This window comes from Zootoca vivipara, chromosome 10, assembly GCF_963506605.1.
Source record: "Zootoca vivipara chromosome 10, rZooViv1.1, whole genome shotgun sequence".
Taxonomy (NCBI): Eukaryota; Metazoa; Chordata; class Lepidosauria; order Squamata; family Lacertidae; genus Zootoca; species Zootoca vivipara.
In genome coordinates this window covers 65131788-65148386 of record NC_083285.1, presented here as the reverse complement: position 1 = coordinate 65148386, position 16599 = coordinate 65131788, and the positions used below count along the sequence as shown (strand labels likewise).

The following is a 16599-nucleotide window of genomic DNA, read 5'->3' as shown; positions in this document are numbered from 1 at the left end:
TGGCCATTAATCAATACATCATGTGGCAGCAAATGCCACAAATCAATTAGGCACAGTGTGAAGAAATCCTTTCCTCAGGGAACTTGAAAAGTGTCCAGGTTACTGGAGATCTCTCAGGCTGATCTCTGCATTTCCCACAGCTTCAGTTATTCATGTCCAGTTGTTCTCATTGTCCTCTTCGGCCAAGCTACGCACAGCTCAAGGACATTGCTAGCAGCCGGTGGTTGCACATGTGATATTGGACGGTGTAATTAAACTGTAAGACAGGCATAGGCAACCTCAGCCCTCCAGATGTTTTGAGGACTACAACTCCCATGATCCCTAGCTAACAGGACCAGTGGTCGGGGATGATGGGAATTGTAGTCCCAAAACATCTGGAGGGCCGAAGTTGCCTATGCCTGCTGTAAGGCTTGACTTGACTGCATTTGAGAAACATGTTTTGATTGTGGCATAAAGCTAAAACTATATCACCTTCCTAGGAGTTGTAGCGGCAACAGAGCCTGGAAAGGGTCGAGTTCGAGTTCAGCATGTCCAAAAGGGAACTGATTCCAGTTCATGTCCGTCCCTTTACAAGACAAACTGCTTTGGTTCCCATTCAACCGACAGCGCAATGCAACTCCATCCTAATGATCTCCGGCGGCAATTTCTTCCCAGCGTTCAGGATGTTGCAAGCGTAAGAAGAATAAGGAAATGTCAAAACGCACACACGGTGGAATTGTTTGATGAGTTTTCCCCAGCAATGGTGATCTTCAAGCTTAACAGTTCAAAGATTAGTCTAGGGTAGTATTTGATTGTTATGTTCCTGCGTTGAGAACCAGGAGAGATGGGAGGGTGTTAAGTGCTTAACCCAGCCTCTTGGTGTGAGACGGACCCTCCAAATGTCCCTATTTTCCAGGGACAGTCTCAGATTTACAGATGCCATCCTGGTTTCTGATTTGATCCCAGAATGTCCTGCTTTTCCTTAGGACGTCCCTATTCTCATCAGAGAAATGTTGGAGGGTATGGAGTTATGCAAGCCCTGAGCCAAGGAGATAAGTAACTATACAGCCTTTAGAAGACATCTGAAGGCAGCCTTGAATAGGGAAGTTTTTTAATGTCTAATGTCTGATTCTATTTTTTATATATGTTGTAAGCTGCCCAGAGTAACTGGGGCAACCCAATCAGAGGGGCAGGATAGAGTAATAAAAATAATAAATAGAATAGGACGTTACTATTTTAATTGGAGAAATGTTGGAGGGCATGCGATTCTATGATTCAGCTCACCGACATAATACAGTAATTGAAAAGGGGTGGGGAATCCGCCGCTTGACCCTCAAGCTTGGCCAAGAGAAACCCACTCCCTCGCAGAGAAAAAAAGAGAGTGGGAGGGATCCAACAGACAGACAGACGTTCTGGCCAATCGCCGCTCGGGAAAACCTTCAGCCATTCAGGGAGCCCGCTTGGAGAGCTACGGACCAATCAGAGCGCCGCCTCCTTCCTCGGCGTTCGATCGTAGTAGCCGGGTCCCAGCTTGCGGGATCGCAGTCCGGGCAGCAGCAGCAGCACAGCAGCCAAGGTGTCTGTTGCGTCCGCGCGAACAAAGGCAGCTGTGCGCAATCGGGACTAGCGGCGTGCGCAGGCACCCAAAAGCGGACGAGGAGGAAAAGAGGCAGGGCGCTCTGCAGTAATTGGTGGTGCAACGCCGGGCTCGCTCTGCTGCTGGAAGCGCAGAATCTGCTGGCTTGGGGGTCCCGGATCTTGCCCCCCCCCACCGCCAAACACCATAAGCCAGATCTCCACGAGAAGAGGCGAGGGGGGTCCCGAGCAAACGGCCCCGAGGGGACAACAAAGGAGGGAAAGGAGGAGGCAACGTGGGCTTGGCGTCGCCCCACCAGCTCGCCGCTTTCTGCTTGCCTCCACCGCCCCCAGGAAAAGGCTGATCATCCTACCGGGGGTCGGATCTCCGGCAAAGTTCGCCTGACGAGGCATCCCGGCCAGCGGGTCCGCGCTCTTCCCATGCGCAGAGGGGAACCCGGAGCAGCGCTCGCCATGCGCTCGGCGCTGCTGCTGCTGCTCGGCGTAATCTCCTCCTGCAGGGGTAAGGAAAGACACATTGCCAGCTGGGATCCAAGGGGGAGCGGGGCGGCGGGGCAGGGGATCTCGAGGCTCCTGGCCGGCGAGCATGCAGGGTTGTTGTTTTCCAGGGAGGGGGGGGGAGCACGTTGGCATCGCATCGCCTCCAAATGGGTGCAGTTCTGGAAGAGGAGAGGATGGGGCGTGGAACACTTGCTTGGCGTGCAGAAGGTCCCAGGTACAGTTCCCGGCGTCCCCCAGTAAGGCTGGGAGAGATTTCTGCCTGAAACCCTGGAGAGCTGCTGCCAGTCAGTGAAGGCAGCACTGAGGTCGATCCTGTGTAAACACCCACCCACCCAGGCTGTGATAGTAGCATAGGAAGCTGTTTTCTCATCAGTCAGAGAGTTGGTCCCTTTAGCTCAGTATTGTCTACACTGACTGGCAGCTGCTCTCCAGGATTTTGCCCACCCCAACTTGGAGACGCCAGGATTGAAACTTGGGACCTTTTTCACACCAAGTGCGAGCTGCACCGCTGAGTCGCAGCCTTTTCCCCAGTGACTTGACAGGCAGGTGTCAAAGGGCTGGGAAGGCAAGGATGGGGTAATCTGTCCTTAGAGCTGTATTTGTGAGGAACTCCCCCCCCCCAATACAGAGATAGATCTGGAAACACTTGTGGACCTGGTGTACTCAATGCATTCAAACCAGTTCTGGAACCCACAGCAACACTCTTACCCACCCAGCACAAAATTCTGGTGGTTGAAGTCAATGGGCCTCGTAGGAGCTAGCTGCTGCCACTGTTCAGCTTCAGAATATCAAAAGTGTTTCTTGAGAAGGGTGTTTCTGAGCACGTGCAGTGAGTTTCCTCCTTGAGTAACCACAGCTGACGCCGTAGAGACCGGGATTCCAAGTTGGAGGAAAGGGTCATGTTTGTTTTGCTTTAAAGGCATATCAATAATATTCGCTTTACAATTCCTCAGCCGGGTTTTTAGACAATTATGTTTTGGAGAATTAATTTTATAGAGAGATATTTTGCCAAATCCAAGTGCGAGGTTGCATCCTGCCTCTGGCTGGCCTCCTGCTTTGCAGCAGCCTCCCTTGGCGTTACAGCACAGCATCCTCTGGCTAAGGAACTGGTCTGAGCTATGTGGATACGGGTACCACAGCTATATGCTCTCGCCGTCTGTTGTTATTGCTCTGCAGGCACATGGTGCTGGTGTTGCTGTCTTACATTTGGCACTCTGCAGCAGTGATATCGCTTTGGCTGGTAGATGCCTCCAGATTCTTTCACCCCCTCCTTTTTCCACAATGTGCATATAACTTGGTTAACTGCGTCTTTCCAATAGGGATGTGATTGTGTTCACCTGGACAGGTGCGGCAGGTGTTGCTGCAGCTCCCATCAGCATGTCCAATGGTCAGGGATGTTGCGAGTTGTAGCCCACCAACATCCGAAGGCCAAAAAAATCCCCTGCCCTGCCCTAAAGTCTTCAGGCTTTGTGCATTGGAAACGTGGTAGAAATCAGTAAATAATAATAGGTATCTGGGATAAAGAGGGCCCCAGTGTTGCTGGGCAAAACACCTGCTAGTTACGCCGGACGAAATTATATCTGCTTGGGTTTATTGATATGTCAGTTTGTCTGCCCCCCGCATGCACAGGTTTTGTGGCTTATAGAGCTCTATTGCTCTCTCTAGAACCTGTCTTTTGTGATGAAGCTTGACCATCTTGCTGCTACACACGACTCTTCATCTATCTCTAGTTCTAAAAGCCACTTTCCAACATGCAGAGGCTAGCGTGCTCATCCTGGGGCAACGCACTCGCTGGCTAGACTGCAAAGCGTGCTGTGATTTGGGACAGCCTGCAAGCTCAGAGCAGGAATCAGGGACATCTGGTTCCCCCACGGTCCCTGACTGTTGGCCACGCTGACTAGGGTTGAGGGACATTGGAGACAAACAGCAATCTTTAGTGCCACAGGTTCCCCAGGCCTGGTGCAGAGTCCACCCCAGACACTGTGGTCACTAGCTACACTCTCACTTCAGTAGTGGCCAAAACAGCCTCTTTATTCACACCAAACCACACTCCCGGCTATGTTTGTTCAGCTTTTGAAAACCTTGTTTTCTTTTGCTTCCACCCGTAGCCCATTTTCTTGACGCACCGTTTTGCACGCGTGATTTATCCCTGTCGTATAAGACGAGGTGTTTGTACGGCTGGCTCTGGTCACCGTTGCTCACAATTTGCTGGCCTGAATGCCCATTGCTATTGTAAATCTCCTGGTAATTTTTATTTTTATTTTTCCATTTTTGTAAGAAGTTAATGCAACCCTGACTACCCAGGAGCATGTTAACAGCTCCTCAACCCAAGACAAATAGTTTATACTGGGGAAGAAGGGCCATAGCTCAGTGGCAGAGCATCTGTTTTGCATGCCGAAGGTCCCTGGGTCAAATCCTGGCACCTTCTGAAACTCTGGAGAGCCCTTGTCTGTCGGTGTGGACAATAGTAGGTGGACCCAGTGGTCTGATTCTGCAACTTTGTATGCACTGTTGATTTCAGCTCTTGGGTTGGGTAGTAGTTGAGTAGCTGGGTCACCTGCCTTCAAATTCATTTCTGTATGGGGTTGCCCCCTGCCTTCCACAAACAGGAATACCGTGGGATAAGGAACCCAGCGGATCTCTGTCCGCAAAGAGCCCATTGCATCCCCGGGGTCCCTCCCTGAAGTGTATGACCCTAAGTTACATCCCATATAAGGGGGAAATTGCTGTTCACCCCTATGGAGGAGAACATAGAAGCACCGGGGGGGGGTCAAAGTTTACCCACCAGCAGCCATCATTCTTGCTCGGGATTCTGTAGGGAAGTCCTCTGCACCAAAAACCCACAGAAATATGGTTCGCCCTCCCACCACCCCATACACCCCAGATCTGTTGAATTACAAAACCCCGGTTCATTTGCACGCACAAGCACAGCACCCAATATAACAAAGGGCATTTTGCTGATAACGAATAATAGGGTGCGGGTGGAGGGTGTGCAGAATGGCCCTTTCTCCCCTCCTCTCACATCTACAAAAATAATAATAAGATGAACAGATGCAATAGATGGCAGGATACTAATGTTGCATAGATGGAATTTTGGCTGATGCAGCTATTCTCAGCTCTGCAGTGTTGAGACTTTGCTTGTCTGTTCAGTGTATATCCCGTCTTCTTGCCGAAGGAGCCCAGGGCAACGTGGTCATCTGCTCCTACTGAAATCCCCCCTCCCCCTTCTCCAGAGCTGTTGGTGGCACAGGTGACTGATTCCCCTTTTGCACCTGTGCACCCCCCTGAATTAGGAGCCGACTTGAGCCCTTGTTGTTTTTGGAGGAAATCCTGTTGCTGAGCACGGTGTGAAGGAGAGGCTGCTTCATTGCTAGTTCCATTGTTATTGATTGGAGGGTGATGAGGTGGTGCTTTTGGTTGGAAATTCTTTGCCCAGGACAGCAAACTAGACTCCCATTTCCACCCGACCTCCCTGCCTAGGAGGAACTCCTGTCATTCTTCTGGCATATTTACCTCTTCCAGATGTTGGTGCTAGAAAACAGTGTCCTTTCTCAATTTGGTGCCCCCAGCCAGACACTGCAGGACTCCAGGTCCCATTTGTTGTTGTTTAGTCTTTTAGTCATGTCTGACTCTTTGTGACCCCATGGATCAGAGCATGCCAGGCACTCCTGTCTTCCACTGCCTCCCACAGTTTGTTCAAACTCATGTTGGTAGCTTCGAGAACACTGTCCAACCATCTTGTCCTCTGTTGTCCCCTTCTCCTTGTGCCCTCAATCTTTCCCAACATCAGGGCCTTTTCCAGGGACTCTTCTCTTCTCATGAGGTGGCCAAAGTATTGGAGCCTCAGCTTCAGGATCTGTCCTTCCAGTGAGCACTCAGGGCTGATTTCCTTCAGAATGGATAGGTTTGATCTTCTTGCAGTCCATGGGACTCTCAGGAGTCTCCTCCAGCACCATAATTCAAAAGCATCAATTCTTTGGCGATCAGCCTTCTTTATGGTCCAGCTCTTTATGGTCCAGGTCCCATTAGTGCCAGTTAAACTTGGTTAAGGGTTGAAGATCATGGGAATTGTAGTCTAGTACCATCTGGAGGGTCAAAGGTGTACTTCCTCTCCTTTCAGGGCCGGCCACAGCATTCAGCACCGAGAAGTAGATGCTTCAGGTGGCAGGCGGGGTGTGTACTACACAACATGACCGATGCCCCTTAAGCTAGTGTGCCGTGGTAGCACATCCTGTCCTGCCACTAGCACTGAAATAAAACTCTGCTTCTGGTTGGGTTTTGTAAATGCCCTTTGGTGGAGGCGACACCTTGTTCACGGCAGCGAAATAATTCGGGCCAACCTTACCTTGTTGTTGTTGTTTTTTACATAAGCTCTTTAAAACCCAGGTGTGATCAAAGCAATGTCGGAGCAAGAATCCTACAGCTGCAGAGACCATCCAAAGGCCCTGGGTGGGGAGCCTGTGGCTTCCAGATGTTGTTAGGACTCCATAATCAGCCCCAATCAATGGGCTGGGATGACGGGAGCTGCAGTTTAACCACGTCTGGAGGGCCACAGATGAACTGCACCAGTGCTGAGGCAGATGGGCCAGTTTCCTGCCCCATCTCTCTGCCTAGGTTAGGCAAAGTGGTGCCCTCCAGAACTTAGGGGTTGCCACTCCCATCATCCCTGATTGTTGCCCATGCTGGCCGATGCTGAGAGGAGTTGGAGACTAGAATAGAATAGAATAGAATAGAATAGAATAATTTATTGGCCAAGTATCAACCATACTTGGAATTTTCCTTCAGCTACATTGCAATGTAAAGAAACATACCTCATACAGGCAAAGACCAGAAGATAACCAGGGCAGTCGCCAGATTCTGTGCCCAAATATGCAGACACAGACTTTCTCCCGAGTCCGTCTGAATTTCCCAAAATATGGTACCCCGAGCGAGCTAGGCTCAGTTTTCTGCAGTTTCTATTTTAAGGGTTAAATTTTTTCGCATTGTATATATAATTAACAATTTATTTTAAATGTTGTTCAAAGCGTCATATATATGTTACGCTCCCTGAAATTGTTCTTTCAAAGGGATTCATTTTACTTTCTTTCTTTTTTTTAATGTTATTTTTAAGAGCTGGTCCTCGACCGTAAATAAAATCATATCATATCATATCATCATACCTCATACAAACACTATTCCCCTCACAATACAACAGCACAGCGAAAAAAAACCCCATACCAGGCATCCCCAAACTTTGGCCCTCCAGATGTTTTGGACTACAATTCCCATCTTCCCTGACCATTGGTCCTGTTAGCTAAGGATCATGGGAGTTGTAGGCCAAAACAGCTGGAGGGCTGCAGTTTGGGGGTGCCTGCCCCATACCACCAACTGGCCTCCCTTCCACCCACAGCTACAGATTCAACAATTTGATGGCACAAGGAAAAAAGCTACTCCTGTGCTTAGACGTTTTTGTATATAGAGTCCTGTACCGACGTCCGGATGGGAGTAAATCAAACAGGTAATGACCAGGATGCAAAGGGTCTACATCAATTCTCTCTGCTTTCTTCCTGACTCGAGCAGCAAAAAGTGTCTCTATAACATCCTGATTATATTTTTGCTTGTGTCTCTCAATTCCCTACTTTCTGGTGTCCAATGCTCTCGTGCCCACTTGAACAACTCTGCTTCCCCCCACAATGCCTGCAACATTGCGCCAGATCTTCACCCTCTCTGGCAGAGAAGCCCTCCTCAGCCCTTCCATCTAAGATTCCTCAACCTGGAGATGCCAGGGTTTGAACCCTGGATTGTTTGCCTGCCAGGCATTTGCTGTTTCCAGTTAGGACAATCCTTGTTCCATGTTCCGGGTCTTCCTAACCATCTATCAAAACAGGTGGTGGTATTTTTAGGCGCAACTGTTGCATGTACTTTTACTACAACAATATTCATGTTAGCATGTCAAATTGGAAGCTTTTGAAATCGCTACCTCTATCGTAACACTGAGACCACCTCAGGAAAGGAGACTCCATACTGTATTCTAGAATTATTTCCATCATAGAATCATAGAGTTGGAAGAGACCACAAGGGCCATCCAGTCCAACCCCTGCCGAGCAGGAAACACCATCAAAGCATTCCTGACAGATGGCTGTCAAGCCTCTGCTTAAAGACCTCCAAAGAAGGAGACTCCACCACACTCCTTGGTAGCAAATTCCACTGCCGAACAGCTCTTACTGTCAGGAAGTTCTTCCTAATGTTGAGGTGGAATCTTCTTTCTTGTAGTTTGAATCCATTGCTCCGTGTCCGCTTCTCTGGAGCAGCAGAAAACAACCTTTCTCCCTCCTCTATATGACATCCTTTTATATATTTGAACATGGCTATCATATCAAATATATTAGAAACATGATTTCTAATATGTACCTAACCAAACATAATACAACCTTCCCACAATTTGAATTCTTCCCACTGCCCAAATGCTATTGAACTGCCCGTTTTGAATCTGGCTCACCGTTTGTTTGTTTGTTTGTTTGTTTTTTAAAAAATCAACCTGCAGGCGTGTTTAAAAAAAACCTTCTATAGGAATATTAGGGTCTGCTGCCCTTGCTGCTCCACTCGCCTATCCCCGTTCCCCCCCCACCTGGCCAACCCCTCCTCCCTTTGCACTTCACCCACTCCTTCCTCCCAGCTTGCCCCCTTTAAAGGAGCATCTGCCCCCCTCTATTAAATAGCTCTCCTGGGACATCTGCCCCTCACACTACTTGCTTGCTCGTCTGCCTACCATTTTGTCATCACACTGGAGTTTGTGCAGCCAGTGAACTACAACGTGACGACAGCCTTACATTTTTATGTATATAGGAAGATAGGGACTTTATACCAAGCCAGACAAATGGTCCATCGGGCTCAGTATTATTATTGCTCAATGGGAGTGGCTGCCTGGGATTTCACGTGGGGCATCTTTCCCAGCCTAGCTGGAGATGCCGAGGATTGAACCTGGGAGCTCGTGCATGCCAAGCAGATGCTCTACCGCTGAGCTACGGCCCTTATTGTACATCATGAATGTACAATGTTGTACAGTCACTCCTGAATACCTGAAGGCAATGCCTGGGAACTGAACCACAACAAAGGGCCTTTTCATCCCTTTTTAACAAGCTTGGCTCCCACCCCCTATGAAAATGTGAGGAAGGATCGCCTAGTGGCCTGCGGCAGGCAGGAGTTTTTGGTTGTTTTTCCTCCTTGAACCTTTGTGACCTTGGAGGAGTCGTTTTGATTCTGCTACAACTTCTCATTTCCCCCCAGCCTTTGCCTGGAACCTGTCCTGCAGACTAATTTTAAAGGCAGAACAATTTCACACGGTCCAATTGTGGACTTGCATAGATAAGGAGTTGCTTTGTGACTGCTGTTCCCAGTGCCTGCATGCATTTGGCAAAACTACTTCTTTACGCAGTGCATGGCTGAACTGTGGAACTCGCTCCCGCGGGAGGCAGTGATGGCCACCAACTTAAAGGTAAAAGGTAAAGGGCCCCCTGACCATCAGGTCCAGGTCCAATCGTGTCCGACTCTGGGGTTGCGGCGCTCATCTCGCTCTATAGGCCGAGGGAGCTGGCGTTTGTCCGCAGACAGCTTCCGGGTCATGTGGCCAGCATGACAAAGCTGCTTCTGGCAAACCAGAGCAGCACACGGAAACGCCGTTTACCTTCCGGCCGGAGCGGTCCCTATTTATCTACTTGCACTTTGAGGTGCTTTCGAACTGCTAGGTGGGCAGGAGCTGGGACCGAGCAACGGGAGCTCACCCCGTTGCAGGGATTCGAACCGCCGACCTTCTGATCAGCAAGCCCTAGACTCTGTGGTTTAACCCGCAGTGCCACCTGGGTCCCTAAAAGGTAAAGGGGCCCCTTTACCTTTTAGGAATATAAGCTCTTCTGCCTACCTGCTTAAGAAAGTGGGAAGGACCAGCCAGATGGAGAGGTCAGTTGCCCACCTGGCACCCAGAGATCTCCACATGGTCACAACTGGACCTGCACTAGTTGCAAAATGCACCTGGTGCCTGGGGTTCCCCCCCAAAAAAAACATTGCATGGTGGTGCTTAACAGAGTCTATACACACCCATTTCAACGCACAGAGAAACTCTTTAAGAATATAAGAGCCTACTGGATCAGGCAATGGCCCATCTAATCCAGGCATCCTGTTCTCACACCGACCAAGCTGTTGCCATGGGGAAACCAGCAAGCAGGACCCAAGCACAAGAAGACCCTCCCCTTTACCTTTTTTATATTCCACATTATTTTCCAAAGCGTCCATTGTTCATTCCTGTCAGGGGATTGTTGCGGCTACTCCCGAGTAAAGACGCTCCAGTCCGCTCTGTCTTTAAGAGTTTTATTGTGCATACTATTTACAGTGCAGAGACATCAGAAAACATGACCGCCTAGTCGCTCCCAGAATCCGGCAATACCACCTTCCGGTTTCTGGTCCAACATAAGAGCTTGGGGACCCCAAAACGCCTCCACTTCACCCTACGCCTGGGCACGCACCTCAAATCAGGCGCCGGAAGGGGCTGCGTCCCATCTCCTCTTTGTTGGCTGGGACGTGGCTGGGACTCCACTGGGTCGCAGAGCCTACCTTTCTCTGCTGGCCGTCTGAGTCAGTGCAAGGGCTCAGCAGCATCTCGGAGCGCTCCCTCCATACCGCTCCCTCCTGACCCGCTGCTGACGCTATCTATGGCTGGGCGAAGTGCTGGTCAGGATGTCTGGGGGAGGCTCCCTGTAAGGAGTCCCCCTGACAACTCCCCTCCTTAGTTAATCCCTACAACAGCCCTGTGAGGTAGGTTTGAAAGCTGATTTGATTTTTCATTTTTAAGCCCCTCATGAAAATTCATCAGCGTCTTAGTGTACATATGCAGATTTCCCCCAAGCAGTTTCCCCTAGGTAAAGGCAAAGGGGCCCCTGACCATCAGGTCCAGTCGTGTCCGACTCTGGGGTTGCGGCGCTCATTTCGCTCTATAGGCCGAGGGAGCCGGCGTTTGTCCGCAGACAGCTTCCGGGTCATGTGGCCAGCATGACAAAGCTGCTTCTGGCGAACCAGAGCAGCGCACGGAAACGCTGTTTACCTTCCTGCCGGAGTGGTCCCTATTTATCTACTTGCACTTTGATGTGCTTTTGAACTTCTAGGTGGGCAGGAGCTGGGACTGAGCAACGGGAGCTCACCCCGTTGCAGGGATTCGAACCGCCGACCTTCTGATCAGCAAGCCCTAGACTCTGTGGTTTAACCCACAGCGCCACCTGGGTTTCCCCTAATGTAATGCTTTTTCGTATGTTATCTTTCACAAATTGTTGTTGTTTAAACAATTTTTTTTATTATTATTTTTCCGCTGGAGGGGCAGCGCAAAAGGAAATCTCCACCCTTTCTCCTTCTCTGTCGCTTGCTTGTTTTCACAAAGCTCGGGCCATCTGTTGACGCGTGCTGAATGCTCTGTCGTGGAAGTGATCCCGCCAGACAGCAAGATTAATCCAGATTGCTTTGTGTGTAGTAACGGCTGGAGCCTCAAAGGAGCCCACAGCCCTTTTGCCCTAGAGAAAGTGAGGCTTGCACCTCCCAGGATCTTTCCCTAGCCTTCAAATCACCAGTGGGATTCCTTTCTTCTGCCCCTGTTCACGGGCAAATCTCCCTTCAGCCCACCCAGATTCAACATGCAAAGATTAAAAGTATTTCTGTGCCACTTTTCATTCAAGTGAATCTCTTTGCGGCTTGCAAGCAATACAGAACAATAGGACATAACAGAACATCACATAGATACAGCACAAATCATATAAAATAATTAACAAATTATCAATAAAGCAATTGCAAATCATCAATTTAAAAAATTGTGATCTATAAAACAGTATTGACAAAGCAGGAAGTAAATAATAAGCTAAATCTCCAGCCAAAGTCATATTGTATCATTAACAAATCAAAACGGCATTGGTAATCTATAAAACAACATTAACAGAATAGCAACTGGGGGTGGGGAGCTAAGCATTAAGTTTATGGGGGCAGATGGGGCTCGTCAACCTGGGAGTCCAACTAAGAAAGGGAAAACTCTGATCCTAAACCATCACTGCCTTGTTGGATATCTTCTGAAGAAGAAAAGGCTCAGGAGTAAGCCCCTACAAAAATCCGCAGTGGAGGCCCTAAGATGTTTGGATGGTGCCTCCTTCCAGCAAGTCTTACGGCCAAGCCACTGCCAACCATCTGGTTCTGCTTTCCTTTGGACCACACCAGCGAGGCTGTGATGAGGATCTTGTCGTTTGGGCAGCCCAGGACCTCCAGACACACTGCCCAGGCTTTTGCCCCAGGGAGGTCACTTCAGTGCTGCTAACACAGCAGTTTGACTTCACCCCCAGAGACACACTCCATGGTCTCTTGAGACAGACGGATGCCAACAAGTTTAAGTTCTTACACACACTCTCCATTCCCCCATGGCTCATAATCTTTCGCTCAATTCAGTTCATTAAAATACACACAATGCACATCGTTAAGCAGGCTCAGCCAGGTGCTGTGTTCGATGGGGTCCTAGGGTTGTGGGCCTGGTGGAGACAGTGGGGCTCTTGATGATGAGGAACCAGCCCATAGATAATCAGGAGGAAGTCCAAGACGAGCCTCGTGCATCATTTTGAGCCACACAGATGCTCACTCAAAGACATTAGTAGCCTTTTTTTTTTAATTTGAAAGGATGTCTGAGTTGACAAACCATGGTGTAATGGTGTTGCTGCGGCTACTCTCGAGTAAGGATGCCCGCTCCATACTTGTCTTTAAAGGTTTTATTGTGCATAGTATTTACAGTGTAGAGGTAGCAGAAAACAACACCTCCTGGTCACTCGCAGAATCCGGGAGTGGACGTTTCCTGTTGTGTGACCAGCATAAGAGTTTGGGCACCCCGAAACGCCTCCTCCCGACCTTACGTTTGGTGGCATGCCTTAATTCGGGCGCCGGAAGGGGCTGCCTGTTCCCCTCTACCTGCTGGTCAAGGGCTCTCCCACATCTCCGAGCCTTGCCACCTCCATCCCGCTCACTTCCTCATTCCCCCCCCACCTGACCCACTGCTGCTGCTCTCACTGGGCGAAATGCTGGTCAGCAGGATGGGGGGGGGGAGCCTCCCTGTAGGAAGGTCCCCTGACACATGGTTTGCAGTTGATTGTTAACTTGGAAACCAGGGCTTGAGGTGGGTTTGCAGACACTTCCTTGTGCGATGTCATGGAGAAGTCTTAAGTCGGGGGGCTACTGCTTGGTGGAAGGAGAGTGAAGCAGAGTAATGAGAGTTTAGAAAGACGAGGGCTGAGATAAATTAAAAGGAAAGCAGCCAGGTCAGTTGTTCTCAGCCATAGTGTGCCTATTGTACATTTGGAAACACATACCGTAATGTGGGTTCTAAAGTATGGCCATTGCAGAGCTGCACCTCCATGGTTTGGTATGGTGCCTGAACTGAACAGGAAAGATGGTTTGCCAAACCATGGCCTGTCCAGATATCTGAACCGATAGCATCTGTGTTTGGCAGGAAGTCTTTTCTAAGCCCTGCTGCATGGGATCCCTTTCAGCTGGGGAAATGAGTGACAGAGGGCCAAAGTACAGGTGAAGTTAAATGCCTCTTTGCACTTAACGTAGAAGTGTTTCATTGCAAAATACAAATTACATCAGCTCTGGTGAGGCTGGTGATTAACCGTATCAGAACCGGCACAGAGCAGAAATGTAACACGTTCCTGCAGAACAACCCCTTTCTCAAGCTGGCGTGTTTGGTATGGTATCTGAATTAAGCATGAACATGGTTCAAATGTAGCACCAAACCATGGTTTGCCATGATATCCGAGCTGACAGCATCGGATAAACTTGGGTTTGCAAGTAGCCACCGACCCAGGCTGATTTGCAGATCACGGTTTGGCAAATGAGAGCTAAATTGCAGGTTAAATGCCTCCTTGCATTTAACATAGGGTGTTTGTTTTTTGTAAAATGCAAATTGCATCAGCTCTGGCCATCAGCTTTCTAAAGCAGGTGTTTGTTTGCGGGAGAACTCTCCTAATGGCACCAGTGCCGAATTTCGTCTCAATACAAATAGCACCTGGAGGGAGGGGTTTTCCTCAAGATGACAGCCGTGAAAGAATGTCTAAATTTCTCCCTTCACACCTGCTCTGAGCCTGTTAATTATCAGCCTCCCCACAGCTGACTAATTTTTAAAACCTGCATGCTAAATGTGCATTTAACATTGCATGATGTTTGGTCCAAAGCCAGGACGTGGGTGGCTCTGCCTTGCTTTCCCACCACGAGGGAATGCAGCCCCTGACCTGGAAAACCTTCACCTGGAGTACTGTGTCCAGTTCTGGGCACCACAGTTCAAGAAGGATACTGATAAGCTGGAACGTGTCCAGAAGAGGGCAACCAAAATGGTCAAAAGCCTGGAAACGATGCGTTATGAGGAACGGCTTAGGGAGCTGGGTATGTTTAGCCTGGAGAAGAGAAGGTTAAGGGGTGATATGATAACCATGTTCAAATATATAAAAGGATGTCATATAGAGGAGGGAGAAAGATTGTTTTCTGATGCTCCAGAGAAGCGGACACGGAGCAATGTATTCAAACTACAAGAAAGAAAATTCCACCTAAACATTAGGAAGAACTTCCTGACAGTAAGAGCTGTTCGGCAGTGGAATTTGCTGCCAAGGAGTGTGGTGGAGTCTCCTTCTTTGGAGGTCTTTAAGCAGAGGCTTGACAGCCATCTGTCAGGAATGCTTTGATGGTGTTTCCTGCTTGGCAGGGGGTTGGACTGGATGGCCCTTGTGGTCTCTTCCAACTCTATGATTCTATGATTCCCTCCTCTGACCTAGACCTTCCTGTCCCCAGGCCTACATGTGATTTCCTATTCTCCCTTTAACTTTCCATAGCATTCAGCTCTTCCTGCCCCTAAGCTTCCCATGAGGTGTTCTACCCCATTGAACCGACCTTTTATCATGTTGATATGATTTTATTTATAGTCAAGGACCAGCTCTTAAAAATAACATATAAAAATAAAATAAAATAAAATGAATCCCTTTGAAAGAACAATTTCAGGGAACGTAATGTATATATGATGCCTTGAACAACATTTAAAATAAATTGTTAATTATATATACAATGCTAAAAAATTTAAGCCTTAAAATAGAAGCTGCAGAAAACTGAGCCTAGCTCGCTCGGGGTACCAAATTTTGGGAAATTCAGACGGACTCGGGAGAAAGTCTGTGTCTGCATATTTGGGCACAGAATCTGGCGACTGCCCTGGTTATCTTCTGGTCTTTGCCTTGCAGGAGCAAGTTGTATGATTGCTTTTCCGGGAAGCTTACTAACCTCACCAGTATGGGATCCAGGAGCTCCCTTCGAGCTTCTTCATAGAGGGGACATCTGAAGAAAAAGTGTTCTGGGCTTCCTATTTCCCCTAATGGGCTTACGCAGAGTCTTTGGGCGTATGGGATTTTTTTGTAAAGTCCCTCCAGCACAGGCGTGGGCAATGCCGCACTTCTGGCAAGTGAGAAGGCCCTTCTTGCGTTTTTTGACAGGAGAAAGGAGAGGTAGGGTGCCGGGGCGGCTATGTATCTCTCAATTTCTCCAGTTCTATATTCAGGGCATCTTGAGCCTTTTATCATTCCTGAAAGAGCTACACCCTGCGTTGGCTATGTGTAGCTTGCTGTTTCTCAGCCTCAACAATTGGGATGTTTGTGAATGTTCTTCTGCATCGCAGTAGCACAACCCCCAGCTAGCGAGACCTTGCACGCCAGTCTTTTTCTGCAAATTCAACAATCGAAAGGGCTTAACATCACTTCCCTTCCATCTCCTCACTGTTGGCTTTGGCATCTCGCTCAAGTTTGCGAGCCGCATCACATTTATGCCTACAAGATGACATTTAGCTGGGCCATTGTAAGGCTTAATTTATGAACTGTTCTTAATGGCCGCTTCTAATGCAGAACAATCATGTGGTCCCTTGAAAACCTTAGTGATAATTTTGCAGTTAGGGCTGTAGGAAGACGCTTGAGCCACAGACCACTGGTCCATTGAGTTCACTGTTGTCTACACTGACTGGCAGCAGCTGACCTCAATCAGGATTTCAGACTGCATTCTCTCCCAACCCTGCTTGGAGATGCTAGGGACTGAATCTGGGACCTTCTGCATGCAGAGCAGGTGTCCTACCACTTCCCATAGGAGCAGTGTTTGAAATTAGCCAGGAGCATTTTATACCTGACTATTGGCCACTTGTGACCAAGTAATAATAATAATAATAATAATAATAATAATAATAATATTTATACTCCGCCCATCTGGCTGGGTTTCCCCAGCCACTCTGGGCAGTTTACAGCACTTATACAAAATAGGATAACCTGACATTTCCACCATTTGGGGATCCCTTGGAACTCAACTGCTTTCACACGCTATTACCCCATCCTGGAGAATTCTATCCATTATATTTTATCTGCACAATCAGAATGAATTTCAGGAACCAAAACACTTTTCCTGTATGGTCTGAGCAGGAGCAGTGAACAACTGTTGTCGCTTGTCTTCACTTAC

The 16599-nt window shown here is 48.6% G+C and overlaps 1 protein-coding gene across 1 annotated transcript in view; it reads left to right on the top strand.

Annotated features, from left to right (window-relative positions):
* The first annotated feature begins 1239 nt into the window (after nt 1-1239).
* The window catches only part of PODXL (podocalyxin like), a 76870-nt gene continuing 61510 nt past the window's right edge, over nt 1240-16599 (top strand). The window contains exon 1 of the mRNA XM_035127355.2: nt 1240-2077. Within this exon, the coding sequence (XP_034983246.2) occupies nt 1240-2077 (838 nt within the window). The remainder of the gene's footprint in view (nt 2078-16599) is intronic.